The sequence below is a fragment of the Nilaparvata lugens genome, chromosome 8 (genome assembly GCF_014356525.2).
Source record: "Nilaparvata lugens isolate BPH chromosome 8, ASM1435652v1, whole genome shotgun sequence".
In the NCBI taxonomy this organism is placed as follows: domain Eukaryota; kingdom Metazoa; phylum Arthropoda; class Insecta; order Hemiptera; family Delphacidae; genus Nilaparvata; species Nilaparvata lugens.
Genome location: NC_052511.1, coordinates 27046338 through 27065928, shown reverse-complemented (window position 1 = coordinate 27065928; position 19591 = coordinate 27046338). Strand labels below are relative to the sequence as shown.

The following is a 19591-nucleotide window of genomic DNA, read 5'->3' as shown; positions in this document are numbered from 1 at the left end:
ATTGGTTCTGGAATTTTCTCATATACACAAAAAAATATATTACAGAATAAGAACTACAATATATATTGTAAGCACACCCCCTTTTCTATATAGACTGGACTACAGTTCAAATGTCTTGACCAAGATTAAAATTCGTGTCATGCGCATAAGTGCGAGATAAACCTGTTAAATTTGACCTGTTAAATCATGATTAAATGTCACAAGGACCAATCATAGAAAATTTCTTTGTAAAAAAGGCTTCTCCAATTGGTTCTTGCGGCATTTAATCACGATTAAAATTTTTTAATTTTGACTTTTGTGCAACCGAACCATTGAGTTGGCAATGAACTATTATTATAATACACCCACAACACTGGCTTATAATTTTCTAGGAATATAAACTTATAAACAACTTGATATAAATATTTTTTTATTTTACACAATCTATGAACAGATTATTTCACAGTCAAATTTATCATTATAATTAATACAGAACAATAGAGGTACAAGATCATCAACGCTGTCTTATTGACTCACTCAGGTTCACATTATAATAATTATCAACATTTATGAATCACGCATAAATTATACATTCAAACTAAGTACAATCTAGTTATTCGACAGGATGCTAGGGTGAGAATCAATCAAAAAGCTAGTAGGATATTAAACTTTATCAAAAATAGATTATTAACAAATATGAAAAATGATAAGAGATGGAGTTGATGTAGATACGAAGAGATGATACATTCACAAGTGAGTTCAATAATAAAATGACTAAATTCGTAATGTCTAAGTTTGTTCATGCCAAACAATGTGATCAGCTCATAAGCCCATGATAAATATTTATTAAACGATAATTGATTCTTGAAAAATGTAATTTATAAATAGAGAAAAATGTCTTGAAATTTTGAAATGACTGCTCTTATATATTCTAACTCTCAGCAGTTAAAAACGACAAAAGTATAGAAATATCTTGTAAATTTAAAATAATATTCTGAATAATTGAATTCCATCTTTATTGTAATAAAAAGTGAAGATAATTCATAAATTAAATTGTTTAATTATAGGAAGACGTATGAGCTATTTTGTAGACAATATTGTTTGAATATGTTTGGCATTGTTAAAAGTAATGGTCAGATATAAGAGTGTTATCACAGCTGATATACAATATTAATAAAATATAATAAAGTGTATTATTCTATAAAACTAAGAACTTAACATAGATAAGAGTAAATGAGTTTCTAAAAAGATATGACAAAAATTAGATATATCGTACGGTAGTTGTAGACAAGTTACAATCAACTTGTAATTTCATTGAAATTATCAATTATAATATCAATTTCAGTCCATTGCAATAACTATAACCAAATGCCACAAAAATATTACATTGATTAGAGAGCAAACATCTATTTAAGTTTAAATAACTCGAGTAAGGTTTTTAAATAGAGAACACTTTTTCAAGTAAGTTAAATTCAAGTAAATAGAAGAGAAGTTTAATTCAAAAAAGGATATTCATGTTGAAGGTTTTTCTAGATGTTAATATTAATACCAGCTTCAATAGTATCATTATTCTGTTGTATTTGGCACATTGGATGCATTTGTAACACTATCACAAGAAATATGTAACTCTAAATATTGATCAATCAATTGAATTTTATTCCTATTTTCAGTAGAACACAATATTATATATGAATAGAAAGTATCAATTTTATTCCTATCTTCAGCAAAACATAATATAAAAAAGCAATCTAGAATGAATCGGAAGTTGCCCAGTAGCCTACGAGTAGCTTTAAGCACATGTGATGTAGTTTCAATTAAACGACCAGTGAAGCATTATTGAGTGAAATATGAGGAAATATTTTATAGAGTTATGAGTAAAATAAATTTCAAAATTTACATTTTTCCATCCAGTAACCCCATAATATTGTTAATAGAGTTGATCTTTACTTCCAATATTTTGGAGATTGATGTAGTTAGTTTACGACCCCCAAAGTTCACATGATGATGAAATCAATGCTTAGTTGAGTATATTCATAAATTTTCTTCAAAAAATTAATAAAGGGGAACTGAATATAATTCTATATAAATTATTTAAATTGAATTATTAAAAAAATTGAATTATCCCTAGTCATATTTGGATTTGATTGTTTTACAATCCAATAGGAAAGGTACACCCTTTAGATTGATTACGGCCAGTTCATGAATTTAATATCTGCACTATACAATAATAATAGTGAAAATATATCCATTCATAACCCACAAAATTCCATTTACACTTTGATCAATATGACATTTAGACTTTGGTCAACATGAGTATCAACATATTCTGTATAAAAGATATTTTGAAAATATTTATACTATTTATAATACTTACATAATTATGTCACATGGAATTTTGACAATTATATCAGTATTCTAATTGGAAAATACGACTTGTTTATTATTAATAACCATTCGCACAACACTTTCACCAGCTTACAATAATAAAAACTCTTCACGGTACTGGTGACTTCATTCCAAGTATTAAAATATTGTTCAAATAAGAGGGAAATATCGGATAAATGAAGCAGACGTTCGATTCTGAATAATTATTGAATAATTGAAGAGTTATTGGAATATTTTGTCATAGTTAAACAACAGAATATAAATACAAATATTTTATAGAAGAATGTACAATCATTCATGACAAGATCACCCACAAACTGTCGTTCCATTGATGTTTTTGGCTTTGAAAACTTGTGACATACAACTTTTGAAACTTGGACTCGAAATGAGAGCACTCTAAAGACAGACGTTGTCTTAGCGGTAGTTCACATGGTTGTGAAAATAGGATTTTGCTTTGGAAATGTATTCAAGGGTTAATAATGAATTTCATTAGTAGGTACATGTGAATGTGTTTATAACATTGATATTCGATCTGGACAATGATCGAATCATACAAGCAAAAATAATAAGATTTATCAAATATGTACATATCATTTCATACTCACATGTAAGTTCAACATAATCGGCATTACTGAATACGAATGCCAAAAAATATGGAACGTTAATATATGTACGAATCGTTTTTCGATAGAATAATTACTATAATAATATCAATGTAAGTACAGTAATCGATCACACATTATAAAATATGTTTTTTCTTCAGCCTCGCTGAAGTTTTTACAATAAGAAATTATTGTTAGTTTAGATGAATCTGTCTTACATATTACAAATGCTAAAATGTAATCAAAGCCTAAATGAATAACTATAAAATGAGAATGAACCAGCAGATAAAATAAACAAGAAATCTATTTTTTTTAAATAAATGGAATGTAGAAGTACATAGATAGGACAATTACCTGGTTGAATCAGGTAGGTACAAGAATAAAAATGGAATGTAGCTTAATCTGAAGAAGGTAAACAATAAGAATACCAAAGCGTTTGAGATTATTAAATTATTGAATGAAGAGGAAAATCATCACAGTTGAAAAATATTAGCGAATGATCAAATCGTTGATAAGAGGCGGTTTCTTATTACTGTATTGAGTTACAGTATTGAAGCTACCAATAAAGTAAAAAGAAGGAATCTTGAAAGTGGACGGATGATGTGGAAGTTGTGATTAAATTCAAGAGATTTGTCAAATTGTCACAATTTTCCCTAATCCTTAGATGCAATATCAGTGTAAGCAAGTAGAGTCATTGGAAAGGCCATACAGAGGTATAAGTCAATCAATTCTTCAATTAATAATCATTTCTCTGTTTTCTGCTGTATCTGTAGATAAATTCATAATACTATTGAGTACTCATAAGTATTTTTTCTATTATCAATTCTGTTTGAATCGATTCAGAAATTTACAATTTTGTGAATATCTCTTCACTTTTATTCAATTCAAAAACTTACTTTCATTTCAATCGGGGAAAATCGGGTATCTTCAAAACTTGAAGATCATTCTCTTGGTGATGACAGGACATTCTTTGCTAAAATGAGTCAAATGAGGTGCTGTGATGGAGAAAACTTGTTCATATGTTCAGTCTTAGAAGTTGTTAAGTTTATTTAGGATATAGTACAGAGCGTAGAGATATGATGATACTAGTATGGACCATTCATAATATACTTCCTTCATGCCCTGACTTGGAAATACATCGCCAATGCAGAGCTAACATCAATGTTACCTCATGCAATCTAATCTATATAGTGTTCAAGATTTGATCAATGATTATTACAGACAGCCACCAAGGCAATGTGGTTCCAGTTCAGACATTTCTTCGACTTTGAGATTTAAAACAGAATCAGAACTATACTTGTGAGCAAATAAAGTTAATATCATTAATAATACTAGGTTAAAAAATTGGAATAGCACTCGTTAATGCACTAATAATCACCGGAACGATCACCTAAAGTAAATAACAATTATTAGTAAAAAATCAGTCAGAAAAGAAACCGAATATGTTTTGGCGATTGAGAGCGAGAGAATGAGACAGAGAAGCGTTCGTCACGCGTCGGAGAATAAGTACTCGCTTTCGGAGAGTAGCACCTCGAGATCAGAAGGTACAGTGTGAAGCAGGCCGTCTGCCGCCAGAGTGGCGTCGTCTTCTGTGAACGATGTCCGATTTCTAGCGACGCTTTTCGACGGTATTTTCGTTTTAACCTTGGGAACATCGTTTGTGGACGAAGGCTGAGGAACGGATGGTTCCATGGAGGGAAAACGCATCAGATCAGGCTTATTCAAACGCGACGAGCTTTTCTCTCTGGAATGCTCTCTCTTGGGCCGCTTACCTCTCTCATTGGCCGCCACTTTGGACCGGCTCTGCTGTGACTGACTCCTGCTCATACGACTTACATCCTTGCAATCCTCGGGCTTGATCACGGGGTGTTGTGACTGGTTCTTACACTCCACTGACGTCATTCGGAGAAGATCGACGTTTTTGTCTGTCTTACACACCCCCTCCATCTTGCCCAAATCAACCTCATCACTTTTCACAGCATTAGTGTTCTGGTAGATGGGTTCGTCTCGAGCGGCCTCTTGTGCTGGAATTAACATCACAGTATCCGTGTCTTTTGTCTTCGTCCTAGACTGTTTCTTCTTCTTTTGTTCATCTTCAGCCACAACAAAATCATTGCCACCTTGTTCTGTCATTGACAGTCGTTTCACATCACTACTACTACTACTACACACACCTGCCACATTATCATTACTCTTTTTCTCAGGACTAGCTGCAATTTTAGCATTGCCATGTTGTCTCCTACCATTCACAACATTCTCATTAGATTTATTCTTCTCGTCCCCTTCGCCACTCTTCTCGCCTCCCTTACTCTTCCCCCGCTGATTGTTGTTTCTCCTCCTTTCCTCCTTGACGACCACCACTCCAGCTCGCTGCTGTTGGCGCTGGCAAACCTTCGAATTGATTTCCTTGACAACAGTTGTGGCCACCTGAGACGGCTTCCTCAGTTTCACACTGAACTTGAATGGCGGCTTGTAGACTACTTGCAACTTGACTTGTGGGTCACTGTTCTTAGTTGGGGCACCACTGGTAACATCTAGAGGTGTGGAAGTAGGCTTGCCTGCGTTTTCAGGTACTGCTTTGGTTAGGTTAGGTGGGGCGGACACATCTTTAGGTTTGTGGAGCTTGGGAGCGGGAGCAGGTTGTGAGAAGCCGGCTGGTGATGATTTGGATTTACGGATAGATAGTGTACCAGCTAGGTTATGCGAGTTCATCAACCAGTTACGCACTTTGCCCAAGGGATCGTCTTCAGGAGACTTGTCTGCACTCTGGGCACTGCTGTAATCAATCACTTCCCCACTCTTCTTCTTGCCTATCACTTTCCTTGCCACCTGTCGGTTCTTCTTCTTGTCCTTGGCAATCGCCTGGTTCTTTTTGACGGCTTTCCTCTGCGGTGAGGCGTCCTCCCCCCGTTTTGCCCCCTGTCGTCTCCCCCTCTTCCCCTCGTCCACCCTCCGGTTGAGCGGCAGTTTGCTGCGTACCGCCACTGGATGGATGACCACATTTCCTCCGTTGCCGTCAGTCTCCGGCGGCAGACGCACCGTTTCGGTTGTTGAGCTGTGTATTATCTTCATGCCCTGCAGTTTTGCATCGGTCGTTTTTCCCAAAAGCCTTGTGCTTAATATCTGTAAAACAAAACAATTCAAGTGATTAGTAATTCAAGACAAACTGTTCTTGAATGAAACTTTCAGAATCGGAAAATAGTGCAATGGCTTTATTTCACTTATATTATAGAAAAGTAGAACCATATCTATCTAAAAAATTAAATACGGTAAGTGGATGGGAACTGAGCTAAAACAAAATTGGGTTGAATAAAAACTGAGTTCTGATGATACTTCTGAAATTGGAGACCGATACAGTTGTTAATTCACTTTCATTTTCAACAAAAACAAACAAGATCAACTCCATAGCTTATAATAAAATTTAAATGAGTAAATGGAAAATGAGCTCTAATAAAAACTCTAATAATTTATTATTTTATGCCTTATGTACTGTATGGAGCCGATTCAAAAGGCTAAATGGGAGCCATATCATAGGTTTTGAAAGCAATTCAACTAATTGGCTATTGGGTACAGATTTTCAGCTAATGGGATTACTTTCTAACAGAATATATAGAGAAATTTGGAATCCAAGCAGGATATTATTTGATCTGCAATCTTACTTTAAATAGAATACTTTGATATAGTGCACCCTGCAAAGATACACATCTCATTTTCCTGGTTCAAATACTCGTATTTAATATTGATAATTTTGAGATGACTATAGTTTGTGAGCAATAAGTTGAGACTTGGCCCCCCATCCGAAGAAATTACAGGGTTGTCAAATCGTGTAAAATTGCAAATTTTTAATTTAACCTCAGAATTGGATGAAGAATATCATCCCCGATATCCAGGTTGTGCTGAAAAAGTTTCAGAGTTAAAGGATTAAATGGAAATCCAATTTTTTGATGAAATTGGAAACATCCCTCAAAAATAATATTTTATTTTGAATATCACTTCTAGAATTTTGAAAATTTCATGTTTTCTGATAAAAATTTCTTGATATTGACGAACATAATCATTTACTAAAAATAACTTAAGTTTGGATAAAAATGATCCCAGACACCAATAAAAAGAAGAAATTATTCATTTATCAATTTATTTATACATTGATACATACAATATCATTTTCAATTATGAATATTTTGAATTATGTAAAATTGTCTAATTGTGTAATGGAGATTTTGATATATTTTTTAATAATTTTCAATTATCCCCGTTATTTCGATAGGAAACTCGCACGACATCCCATAATTCTAAAAGAAGCGATATTTAAAAGAAAAACACATTTTTAAGATGTTTTCAATTTAATAAAAAAACTAGATTCACTTTTTATCATTCAACTCTGATACTTTTTCAGCATTACTGGGAAATCGGTGATGATATTCTACATCAAATTCTGGGGTTAAATTAGAAATTTGAGAAAGTTGCAATTTTACACAATTTAGCAGCCCTGTTATTTCTTTGGATAAAGGACCAAGTTTCAAGTTATTTGATACATACTATTGTCATCTCAAAATGGTCAATTACTTACGGAAGTGAATGTTAATTTGATGCTGTATCATGATTAGCTGGTGAGGAGAAATAATAAGGTATAATCTACTTTTATGCATCGATCTTTGAAAATAATCTAAAGGATAGAATGGAAACCACAATAATATAAAGGTTTTCACACATAACATGATTGAACATTATTCTTACAATGACGCAGAGACTAATCCACATGCGAGAAACATCCATGCAAACAGAAGAAAAAAAACAATTAACCATGCATTGCATTGCTATTTTTTCAACATTCTATAAGTATGCAAATAGAAAGTGAATTGCTTGTGAGAGTTGGTGAAATTTTGACAAATCGTATTTATGATGGAAACATAAAAACATGGACATCAAATATTAAAGTTGAGTATTAATAGATCTTAATATAAAATATTGAGTTTATATTGAAGTTATTAATCTCCCTGATACCAATAATCATTGGTATTTTTGACAGAAAGTTCAAATCCATCTCTAGTTGGCTAATTAGAGATTGCCGTAGTTAACTACCTACTATGTAAATCAACTTTTAATTTTTTATACTTGATAAAAATACATAAGGATGATTTGAGAAATGAGTATCTATGAGGGAAATTTCAACTCAGAGTTATATAAGTTGAATTAAGAGCGTTTAATGTATAATCAAAACAGTTTTAAAGATACAGTATTTCAAGACTTTGTTATGTTCATTCTTTAACAAACCCTTGATTCTATAGATTGGTAGAAAATTGTTTCTTGACACGAATGAAATAAAAAAAATTGAATTCAAACTTTTCTCTGAATGTCGAACAATAATCACAGACCTTTCGTTCTTAAATGAATAATTTCAAGTAATAAAAACAATTCTAAACAGATAATCTGCATTAGAAAGTTTATAAAAAAAGGTCGAATCTTGACTCAACTGAATCAGAATACTGAGTATCACAATACAACAAGCTTCCCATTCTTCTGCTGGTTGGTACAAATATAATTAATTATCAATAAGGTAAACCGGGGTGACTTTGTCCCAATTTTGGGAAGTTGAGATTTTAAACAGCTTTTAATCAATACTTAAGTTGAAGCAAATCTCTCGCAATATTTTTTATTGTATTCTGCAATGTTTGAAGAGTATTTTTCATGATAAAAGGTTAGTATTTTTGTCAACTTCAACAAAGATATATATATTTTTTGAATAAGAGACAATGTCAACCAGGGGTTGGGGTGACTTTGTCTCACTTTGAAAAATATGTGGGAAAAAGTTAATTTTCAAGAGTTAGGCAAAGTGAAACCAACTGTTAACCTTTAAAATGAATAATTACATTTAAAACAAATGAAACCCACTTGAAAAATCACAAATTATTTATTGAAAAATATTTCAGTTTCTGCTGTCTAAAAATCTTTTGTAGCGTCGAGGCTTGTTGGCTCCAGCCGCAAAAGCAGCAAAAATGAATATTGAGAACGTATTAATTCAGTTATAATGAATAATTATCATTACCTATGTCCCCCCACAGTTATTATAATTATTTTCATTGACTATATTACGATGAAAACTGTACTGAGTGTCCAAAAAAGTTCAAAATGCTCAATATTTATCAAACTCAAACTCATTATTCACTCAGGGGTATATTCAGGGATAATTACTTGATACTGCAGCTCCAAAAGGTGATTTTTGTATAATGTGTTGCCTGCAGGAGTTCAGTTCCATACCTTGATTATTTTAGAAATATTGAGGCGTTCTGAGATTTTTGGACACCCTGTTTGGAAATGCATTACACTGACATTTATTTACTTATAAATTGTATAGTACAGAAAAAGTTTACTGAGGGTTAGTAATAAGTGTCCTCCTATAAAATATAATATACTGATATTGTAATTTTAAAGTTGACATTTATTTAGAATACTGACCAGAGAAAAGAGGACGGAGAATAGGATGAGGATGAGCAGGTACCACCTTTCTGTGATCCATTTACGGAACGAGGCTATGCTTTCCTCAGACAACAGGAGTTTGCGAAGAGTGGCTAGAGGTCCGGATGGATCAACCTGACAGTAAAATCAAACACATCATGACTTAATCAGAAAAGTAAGCACATCACAATTTATCTTGGAAATCATTTATTGAATACCCATATACTGATCAATATATAATTAAAAGAAGTAATATTCAAAATCAATATGTAATAAAGTAGTAATTGAACACAATATTTTAAGGCAAAGTTAAACCAATGATCTCTAATATTCAAGTATATAGAAGTAATCAATGGTCTAGTGGATAGAGTGCTTGCGTAGCAGCCTAGAGATCCTCGGTTCAAACTATTGCAGTCTCTGTATGGAGACGGCAATGTTCAAACCCGCTCATCACCAAACGTTTTTACCAGGTCACTCCTAAGTTATCATGTGGGCGCGTTAAACTATCGGTCACCAGCCAATCTACTACTTCTGGTTATGAATATTATACTGCTAAAACAATTGTCTGGTAAATGATGTGATGGTTCGACATTTATGTGATAAATATCTCTAATTTGAGTAGCCTATCAATTGGAAGAGAAACTATCTTAATATTACAAACCTCTCTGCATTTTTGGAAAACATCGCAATAGCCGTTATAGTCATTGCAAGGTGTGCCTGGTTTCGAAAACATGTCTGGTATGTCGTAGGGTACATTATTCCATGCAAATGACGATCTGAAATAAACAGCACAATATTAGAATTATGTGAATCTTTTTAATGAATGATGTTTTTAATATAAGATAAAACTTGTGAAAAATCAATTTGAAAGCAAACACAGATGTCATAGTATTTTTCAATAGATTCATCACATTAAAAACGATTTATTTGAATTCAAAAATAGAGTTGATGGTAGTCTTCAAGTCAATAGATTCATCTCATAGGGAACAATAAAAAATGAATATTTTAATCTAAGGCTTTTTCAATGTCATGAAATTCATCAATTGTTATATAATTCATGAGAGGGAAAATAATAATTATTCACTTGATAAAATACGAGTAGCAGTACGTCATTCAATGAAAACAGCATGAGATTTAGTTTTCGGTAATGTTTGAATACTAACAGACAAGGCTGATTTTCTCCAGGCAGTTTGCAGCACAGCTCACAGGCTTTGGTGGGAGGATCATTAGGTCCCGGAAGGCACTGGCAAGACTCCAATCCGTAAGCAAGACAAATAGATCCAGTACATTCCTGAAATTATATATTCATCTATCAGTAAAACATATTGGCTACTAAAATAAATAAGAACAAAATATTCATGTTATCTTCTCTATTCAGTTTCTATTCACATAGAAATAAAGTTTCAATGCTAATAACATCATCAACAGTAAATAAGTTATAGATTTAATTTTTCTCAAATTTTAAACATTGATGAACAAATATCGTACAATTCAGAGAATGAGGGTATTATTTAGAGAACAAACTTGTTAAAAAATTGATAGCCTCCTTTCATGGGAAATAGAGGTGGCAATCAACTAATAATCTAAGTGAAATATTCAAGCGTTGGGTATGAATATGATAATGGATTGAAAATAAGCTCTTGAAATCTTACTGATCATCCAAATCTTAGTTCTATTACCCGATCAAATATATTATTGAAAAATTGTTATCAGATATTTGTTAAATATTGACACTTTATCAAATACTTCGTTTTTTTAATATTTTGACAACACTGTTAAATACTGACACTATCAAATAGTTCGTTTTTAAAATATTTCGACAAAACTACAGTCTAATTTCAAGAGTAGCAATTAGACTTTAGTGCCATAAAAATATTTCAATAACAAATTATTAACTAGCATTTCGACATAGAAAGTGAAATAGATGAATACTATGAAATAAATTCTATAGAATATGTGGCCCCCCAAATCCATGGGACGATCCACTTCTGAACTGATTTAACGAAGCATTGAAATAGTTCTTCATGTGCTAGGAGCATTTAGCTTAGATTTTGAAAATCAAAATGAATTTGGTGTACTGACTCCCATGAAACAGACGAACTCCTCGTTGCAGACAGTCTTGTTGGGTTTGTTGATGGATGGGGGGCAGTACGGCCCCCTGCCGTCGCAGTAGCTGGAGTCACGGCAGCCGTTGTCATCACGGCACCTCTCGCCGAACTTCAGCTGACACGTCGCTGTGCAGCATGGTCCCTGCAAACCAAACCAAAACAATCACATAAAACACTATTAATACATCACATTACGTTTGTAATGGCGGGGAAGAATTGTACCCGGCGCCTCCACCAAATATGTAATGGCAGGGAAGAAAGGAAAATGACTAAAGTGGTCGTTCAAGTTTTTTAATAACAAACAGATTATTATTATTTTAGGATTATGGGTCCGAAAAAATAAAAAATGTACAATTAACTATTATCTTACTTTACCTTGAAAATTGTACCTTGGCCTGATCCTCAAGGTCCGCTTAAACCACTCCCGACTTTAAATAAAAAAATATATTAAAAAAAACTTCTATCAGCTGATTGAATCGAAGCATCAGCTTTCCCTAGAAGATTCAAATCCTGAAAATACAATTATGCAGGTTTAAACTGCCCGAACTGTGACAGCCTGTAATTGAATTCTCAAGACAGAATCCTTCAGGTAACCAATGCCTTAACTCAACAACTAACTTCACAAACGGTTCAAATAATACGGGCCTCGAAAGAAAAATTCAAAATCTATTTATGTGAAAAACACATGCAGCCTTGATTCACAGACCAAAAGTCGACTCACTCTTGTTTGTATAGCATGGAGCTAAAAACCATAATATTGCCTTCACGAAACGTGATAGAACACACGTTTCATCTTTGCACATTGGAGATCTTCTCGCTTTATCAATTACATTTAATAATTAAATCCGCGACCAGATTTCCAACTTACAAAATAATATTTCAATAAAATTGAATGGGTTTTGATGTCATGTATGATAAGTTATAATGCTGCATGTCTATGTATTGGAAAATCTATCAAGTTCCTATTACACGTATTATAACGATGATAATATCATAGTAGACAATAATTCATGTGATATTTTTTATATATAATTCCACACTACACAGGTATCAAGTCACACATTTCTGTTGACTTGGAAAGTATGATATGGTGACTGGGAAAGACTCCACATCTGTCTAAAATGATCCAATATCACTTATTGGAAAAGTGAATATTGAGTGACTTGAGTGGTATGTTCCGTTACCTGAGAAATACTCCACATCTGCCTGCAGTGATATGTTTGTAATATTTTCTTATTAAAGAATCACATAATTAATCCTTATAAAGTATTTTAATAAGGCTACTTGAACTTTTCAATTATTATAGAATCAACTAGTACCCTTTTTATACTTTTTTTACATAAAAACAAACTTTTGACTCTTGAAAAAGACAGAAAGACATGAGTGCTGAAACTAGTTGTGTTCGTGTAAAAAAATATAAAAAGGGTACAATCTATTTCTATAATAGTTACACATATTCCTTGTTAATCGGAGTGGTACCTGAGAAGGACTCCACATCTGTCTACAATGATTCAATATTAGCTTAGAAAGTGATTCATTTCTGTTGTCTGGAGTGGTAGGATTTGGTCTCTGAGAGGGACTCTACATCTGTCTGAGGTGATATAATATTGCCGATTAAAGATTCAAATATTCCTGTTGATTTGAGTAGTATGATTTGGTACCTGAGGACTCGACATTTGTCTACCAATGAACCAATATCACTTGTAAGGAGTGTTACCTGAGAAGGACTGCACATGCTGTTGGGTGTGAGCCGACAGGGCACCTCGTCGGGTGGCGGGTAGAGGCGCTGCGGGTAGCAACAGGCGTCGCGACACTCCTCCTCCCAGCCGCAGTCGCACTGTTCACCCGGGTCCACCACCCCATTGCCGCAGATCGCCGCTTGCGGCTCTGTAACAAACACAAACAACATCCAAACCATAAAATTAAAATATAAGGATTTATTCACCAAAAAATGCATCATTACATTTTTGTATTAATATAATACACAAGTGAAATAGAAGCAAGAAAATTGTAACCATTGAAAAATAATTAAATATAATTTATATATGTATTTATATACCTTTCGAAGCTTGTGGTGTCTCAAGGAAAAAAGAAGAAGGCTACTGGGAATGCTATGATAAAATAATATTATTATCATTATTTAGTGTGCTTCAAGGATACAAAACGCATGTATGATGAGGAACTAGGATTTGTTGAACAACCAACCTGGTTCTAGTTTACCATAATTGATGGTGAATAGGATAAAATCAGTATGAAATAAATAGGCTTAATAAAGTTTTCATTAGAAAACTGATAGATTGATCATCTGTTTCATTAACTGATTTTCAAACTCACTTCATTAAATCATTCTTACTTTCTGAATAAAGAGAAATTAAAGGAGGTCTCAAATAAGAGAACAGTAGTGTGGCTACGAAGAATAATAGCTAGTATGAATGTTATTTCACCTGTGAAGCACCCTTTCGGGCTGCGCGCTTTCACATTGAGCACAGGATTGATGGAATTCAGACTGCACGGAGAAAACTTGTTATTATTCTTCTTGTCTCCAGACGTGGCTCTTGCAAACATTATGAAATTACCATCCTCGCCTCCAGGTGTACAAATTTCAGGATCATGCTGCAACCATAATTTATGTTCAATATCATTATCACAGATATTTGTACAACACTGAGTAAATGAATTGAGGAAATAAACTTTCGCTGACATGCACTCAAGCTAGTTACACACACATCAATATTTGGGAGTTTGTTTTTTTACCGTCTTTATTAAATCTTCCAGATCAAACGGGACTTGGCAAACACATGAACACATCGTCGTCTATTTGCCAAGTTATGTTCAATCTAATACAAATTTATAAGGATGGCAGAAAATCACAGAGAATCATACGTCCAAATACCGATGTGTGTGTAACTAAACACTTATTTGTTGTTGGTTATCCATCTTGTTTCCACTATTATTATCACTATTGAATTTTATAAAACTTTAAAGTGAAAAAGCACTCACATTATTTGATGTGGCGACGTCCGTTTCGTGCTGGTATCGCACATTTTCAAGCCAAACAGGAACTAAAGTGTTTAAGGTTATGAGGGTGAAATTTGGTTGGGGTGGAGGGGAGTTTTGATGGTTAATGGAGGAGTATTTAAATGAGTTTGTCAAACAGGGTGTGGGAGGAAAAGTTGATTTGGTCATTTAGAATATTGTTTGGCTGTTGTTTGTTGTGTTTGTATATTTCAAACTGTTCTAGTACATTTAATTTTCTGTTTTTGTGGGAATAGTGGAGTAATTCGAGGTTGTTGTCTGTCAGGGTGTGTGTGGTCAGTGGAGATAATGTGTTCTACGAAGGAGGAATGGGAGGACGGATGGGTAATGGCTCTTGTGTGTTCTTTGAATCTTATATTGAAATTTCTAGCTGTTTTACCTATGTAGAATTTGCTGCAATCTCTACAATTTGGCTTATAAATTCCTGGTCTATTGTATTGATTTTGAGAGGTGTTGTGTGGGGACAAGAGTTTTTTCAGTGAGTTTTTTGTTCTGTATGCAACCTTGTATTTTATTTTCTTGAATGATGCTGCTATTTTGTAAGTTTTATTGTTGTGGTATGTGAGGGTGACGAATGCTGTATGATTATCAGTGTTGTATTTGTCAGAGTTTTGCGGATTGTTCTTGTTGTTTTTAATTTTTTGTAGTAGTTTGTCAATCATTGAGGGTTTGTATCCATTTTGTTGTGCAATATATTTTATTGTGTGCAGTTCAGTGTTGTAATCTGTGGTTGTCATTAGGATATTTTTTATTAATCTGTATAGCATGTGGTTGTAGGCTGCAAGTTTGTGTTGGATAGGGTGATTTGAAGTGCAATGGATTGTGGTGTCGGTTGTTGTGGGCTTTCTGTATATTTTGAATGTTTTGTGATGGTGATATCCAGGAAATTTATGCTGTTGTTGGTTTTGTGATGGTGATATCCAGGAAATTTATGCTGTTGTTGGTTTCTAATTCAAGTGTGAACGTCAAATTTGGGTGTATGCGGTTGAGGTGGGTGTGTAGTGTTTCAAGTTGTCATTTGTTTCCCCTGTATAGTATTAATATGTCATCTACATATCGGAACCAAGTGAGTATTCTATTGGATTGGATGTGTGATTTGGGATCATGGTTGTGTAGGATGTGTTTTTGTTCTATAAACTTAGTGTGTGAATGAAAATCTCTGCTAGAATGCAAGATATGGGTGATCCCATAGGGAGGCCATGGGGTTGAAAATAAAATTTACTATTGAATTCAAAATAGTTTTGTGAGGTTACAAGTTTGGTTAGAGTTATTATTTCTTGCATAATGTCCTGTGGGGTGTTGTTTGATTGTAGCATATCTTCTAGGTTTTTTATTGTCTCCTGTATAGGTACATTGGTGTACAGATTGGAGATGTCAAATGAAGCCAATGTTGAATTATGTGGAATCTGGATTTTTTGAAGTTTGTTTGTTAGTTCTATGTTGTTTTTTACAGCAGTGTGTTCATGGAATGTTATATGTTGTCTTATTGTTTTATCTAGATGTTTTGCTAGGTTGTGGGCCGGGGCTTGCGTGTGGTTAATTAGAGGTCGAATGGGTACATCAGGTTTGTGGATCTTGGGTAGGGCGTTCAATTTGGGGGCTGATGGGTTTATGTTTTTTAGGTGTTTTTTGTTGGTATGTGGTATAATATGTTGGGTCTGGTTGATGGCATTCTTTATTTGAGCCTGGTATTCGAGAGTGGGGTCATGTTCTAGTTCAATAATGTTGTTTGTGATGAATTGCTCTACTTTTGAGTTTAGATCATCTTGTTTCATTATCACAGTGATTTGTCCTTTGTCAGCTGTAGTTATGACTAGATTATGTTCTTGTTTTTTTGTTGATATTTTTCATTATTTTGTAGTCAGCATTTGAGTGATTTTGTGTTTTGAAAGTGTTTTGGTTTCGGGCTATGTCTTGTCTCAAGTATTCTAAGTAGTCTAAGTATTATTGTTTGTAATGTGAGTGCTTTTTCACTTTAAAGTTTTATAAAATTTAATAGTGATAAACACTTATACTTGCTTAGTCACTTACTTGCTCAGAAGATGATTAATGAAGAAGTAAACTAACAAGAACTATATCTAATTACTAGAAGAATAACATTAAGAATATGAGTGCATTACTAGTTTATCAATATCGATAATTCTGTTCTATTTAGATCTAATATCACTATGTTAATACATTTTTCTAGCAATAGATAAATGAATCGAACTCGGAAATTCAATTAACACAGGCATCAGTACAACCTGTAATTGAGGAGGATTCTCAACAACGCTTTACTGGCTTCTGATTGATCATTGGCGTATTCCATCTAATAGGATTGGCCGTACTATTGTTTATACTGAGAGATCAAACAAGATTAGCGAATAATGGGCGCAGACGGACGTGACGACATCATTAGTAAATGCTAATGCAGCATTAGATGTGACACAGAGGTGAATGGTCATATCAGCCGAGGATTATTGCTGGTCTGTGCTCGAGATACGAACAGCACCTCCCCTATCATCTGACACAATGATATTGATACATTGACAGCAACGGCAGCTCAGTCTCCATTCACAATTCAATTCTTCACACACAATTGAATATTTATTTCTCACTGGCTTAATACAGATGATATGTCTCTGTTTCGAAGATTCAGCTATAGGTCTTTGTGTAAATATCAATTAAATAATGAATGGTATTTTCAAGAGTATCCGTAATGTTTATCTTATCATTGTGATACTCCAACACATCCATCATTATATTCTGTATTTCAGGACTATTGCTTATAATATTTCTCCTGTTTAGCCTTTTGAACACAGAACTTGGTTAATGCAGAACAAGTTTATAATAATCTATCTAGTCATTCAAATATTGTGAGAATTATTGTATTTCATTCCACTATCGATCTGATAATAATTATACAGTACTACAAAAAATTAACTAGGCACTATAATATTATTTCTAATCAGTCTGTAATTCTTCCGCTATAACCATGATTTAATATTAATTAGGCCTATGTTAACCTTATTGTTAATTTTGAAGGTATTGCTAGTGTAAATCTCCCAAAATTTTCAAGAGTCTATTTGAAAGGGTTTCAATGAATCGCATTATCTACTCAATATAAAATCGAGCAAATAGTATTATTTAGAGATGGGACAGGAATAGCATAATAGTTCTATACCTAAAAATAATTAGTATATGGTTATAAATCAGTATGTATTTCTGTATAATTATAATGAAAATAGTATGATATTAACTTACAGGTGAGCCGAAATTGTGACCAATCTCATGTGCCAACGTGACATGTGACACAGCCGGAGGAACGTGTTTGCCATAGTTGAGTAGGGTCACTATACCAGTGTTCAGGCTCTTCATACTACCACGATAGTGCTGCAAATATGACATAGTTTTCATTAGATACAGAGATAATTCTAACCAAATGGTATCAAAATGTTTTCAAATTGAAATTTACGATAATATATTGCACTATTATGCTGATGCACTATGCGTAGAGAGTACGTACGTACTATGGAGTAGTAGAATTAATAATTTCAATGGAGAGATTGTACAAGATGGATTGCAGGTTTGATTGAATCAGAAGGTAATCCTGTAAAATCATTACAGTGAGGAAGACCAATGCAATTTTATGATTTTAATTTAATCTTTTACAGGAAATATTAAATATTCTTTTGGAGAATATTAATATTTTAGTTCAAAATTGGAAATGAACGAATTTTTAGCTGTCGAATGAGCTCGCGGTTATCAAACTTTTTCAACTTGTACTGAAAGTACAAAAAATATTTTTGTTTTCACAACGCTTGTAAGTTGGGTATAGGATGAGTTATATATTTAAATTATATATGCACATAGCCGTAAAGTATGCAGCCATTAAATTATAACTGTAAGATTTATTTACCCATGACTAGGAAACTCTCCGGTGACTTTCGACTTATTTTCAACTTTCAAGTGACTTTTGTGAATTGGGGAAATGCTCCAATAAATAAATGAATGAACCTCAGTTGGAATAACTTGAGCAATATTATTGCATCATTTTTTCATTATTGTAGTGAATAATGAAAACGTGTTTCGGGAGCGCTTCAGTGATTCCAACTAGGTGGTAAACCTCACCTACAAAAAATTGAAATTATTGAATAAGAAAATATGTATATACATTTTACATTTACAATAATACAATAGAAGTAATATCAAACAAATATAATGATCCCCGAGATGATCCATGTGGATAATAAAGAACGGCTTGTTGCTATATCAAGTGAAATTCATATTACCAGTATTTGCATCACAGTTATAAAAGATCAAGGAATTCACAACTTTATTCATAGTATAAAAGAAGTTTAGATTGAACAATTTGGATATTTTTAGAACATCTACTGAGTGAAATAGAAGAAGTGATGGAGTAGGAGGAGAAATGAGGAGAGTGAAAGAGGAGTTGATGATGTGGAAGAGGGAAATTGCAGCGATGAAAAGGAGAAAAAGATAGAGTGTTGGAAAGATTTATTTACTGAACATTCCACATGAACAATACCTGTAGAAGAAGGAATGCAAGCAGATGCAGACCTATACTCAGCGATTTCAGAAAGCATACGACTAAAAAAAGAGTTGTGAGTCATCCATTTCTCATCAAATACTACGGATATAGGTACTCTTTTTCGTAAAAAGTGTTACTCCAGAGTAAATACTGCCGTCAAATTGCACGCTTCGTCGTTCCACACTCTGCTGTCGGTTTCAAATTCACTGCCAATATTTTCTTTCTGAATATAAAATGGCGTCGCCGTTGAAGAATCACTTCGAGCCCCTTCAAAAACAGGACCATGAATATTACATCCAAACACCCTTCAAATCCAAGGGTCGATGAATAATCGCGCCGAACCTATTTCCTCCCTTTCAGAAAAAACGTACCATGCTGAGCAGAGGTGGGGTGAAAATAAATAAATAAATAAGAAGATATACGAGACATTATAGAATTGATGGGAAAACACGCAGGCATCGATATCCAATTAAAATGATCTCTTTCTGAATATG

The 19591-nt window shown here is 33.5% G+C and overlaps 1 protein-coding gene across 2 annotated transcripts in view; it reads right to left on the bottom strand.

The window, feature by feature from the left end:
* Positions 1-392: 392 nt before the first annotated feature.
* Positions 393-19591, bottom strand: part of LOC111054136 (disintegrin and metalloproteinase domain-containing protein 10) — a 334035-nt gene continuing 314836 nt past the window's right edge. The window contains exons 9-17 of one of the 2 annotated variants that reach the window (XM_039434382.1): positions 17810-17938; positions 13975-14143; positions 13248-13417; positions 11505-11672; positions 10586-10713; positions 10084-10198; positions 9423-9557; positions 7704-7716; positions 393-6089 (exon numbers count right to left, since the gene is read on the bottom strand). In XM_039434382.1, coding sequence (XP_039290316.1) covers positions 5983-6089; positions 7704-7716; positions 9423-9557; positions 10084-10198; positions 10586-10713; positions 11505-11672; positions 13248-13417; positions 13975-14143; positions 17810-17938 — 1134 coding nt within the window. In that variant the 3' untranslated portion in view covers positions 393-5982. The remainder of the gene's footprint in view (positions 6090-7703; positions 7717-9422; positions 9558-10083; positions 10199-10585; positions 10714-11504; positions 11673-13247; positions 13418-13974; positions 14144-17809; positions 17939-19591) is intronic. The other variant, XM_039434381.1, reaches the window with a different exon arrangement.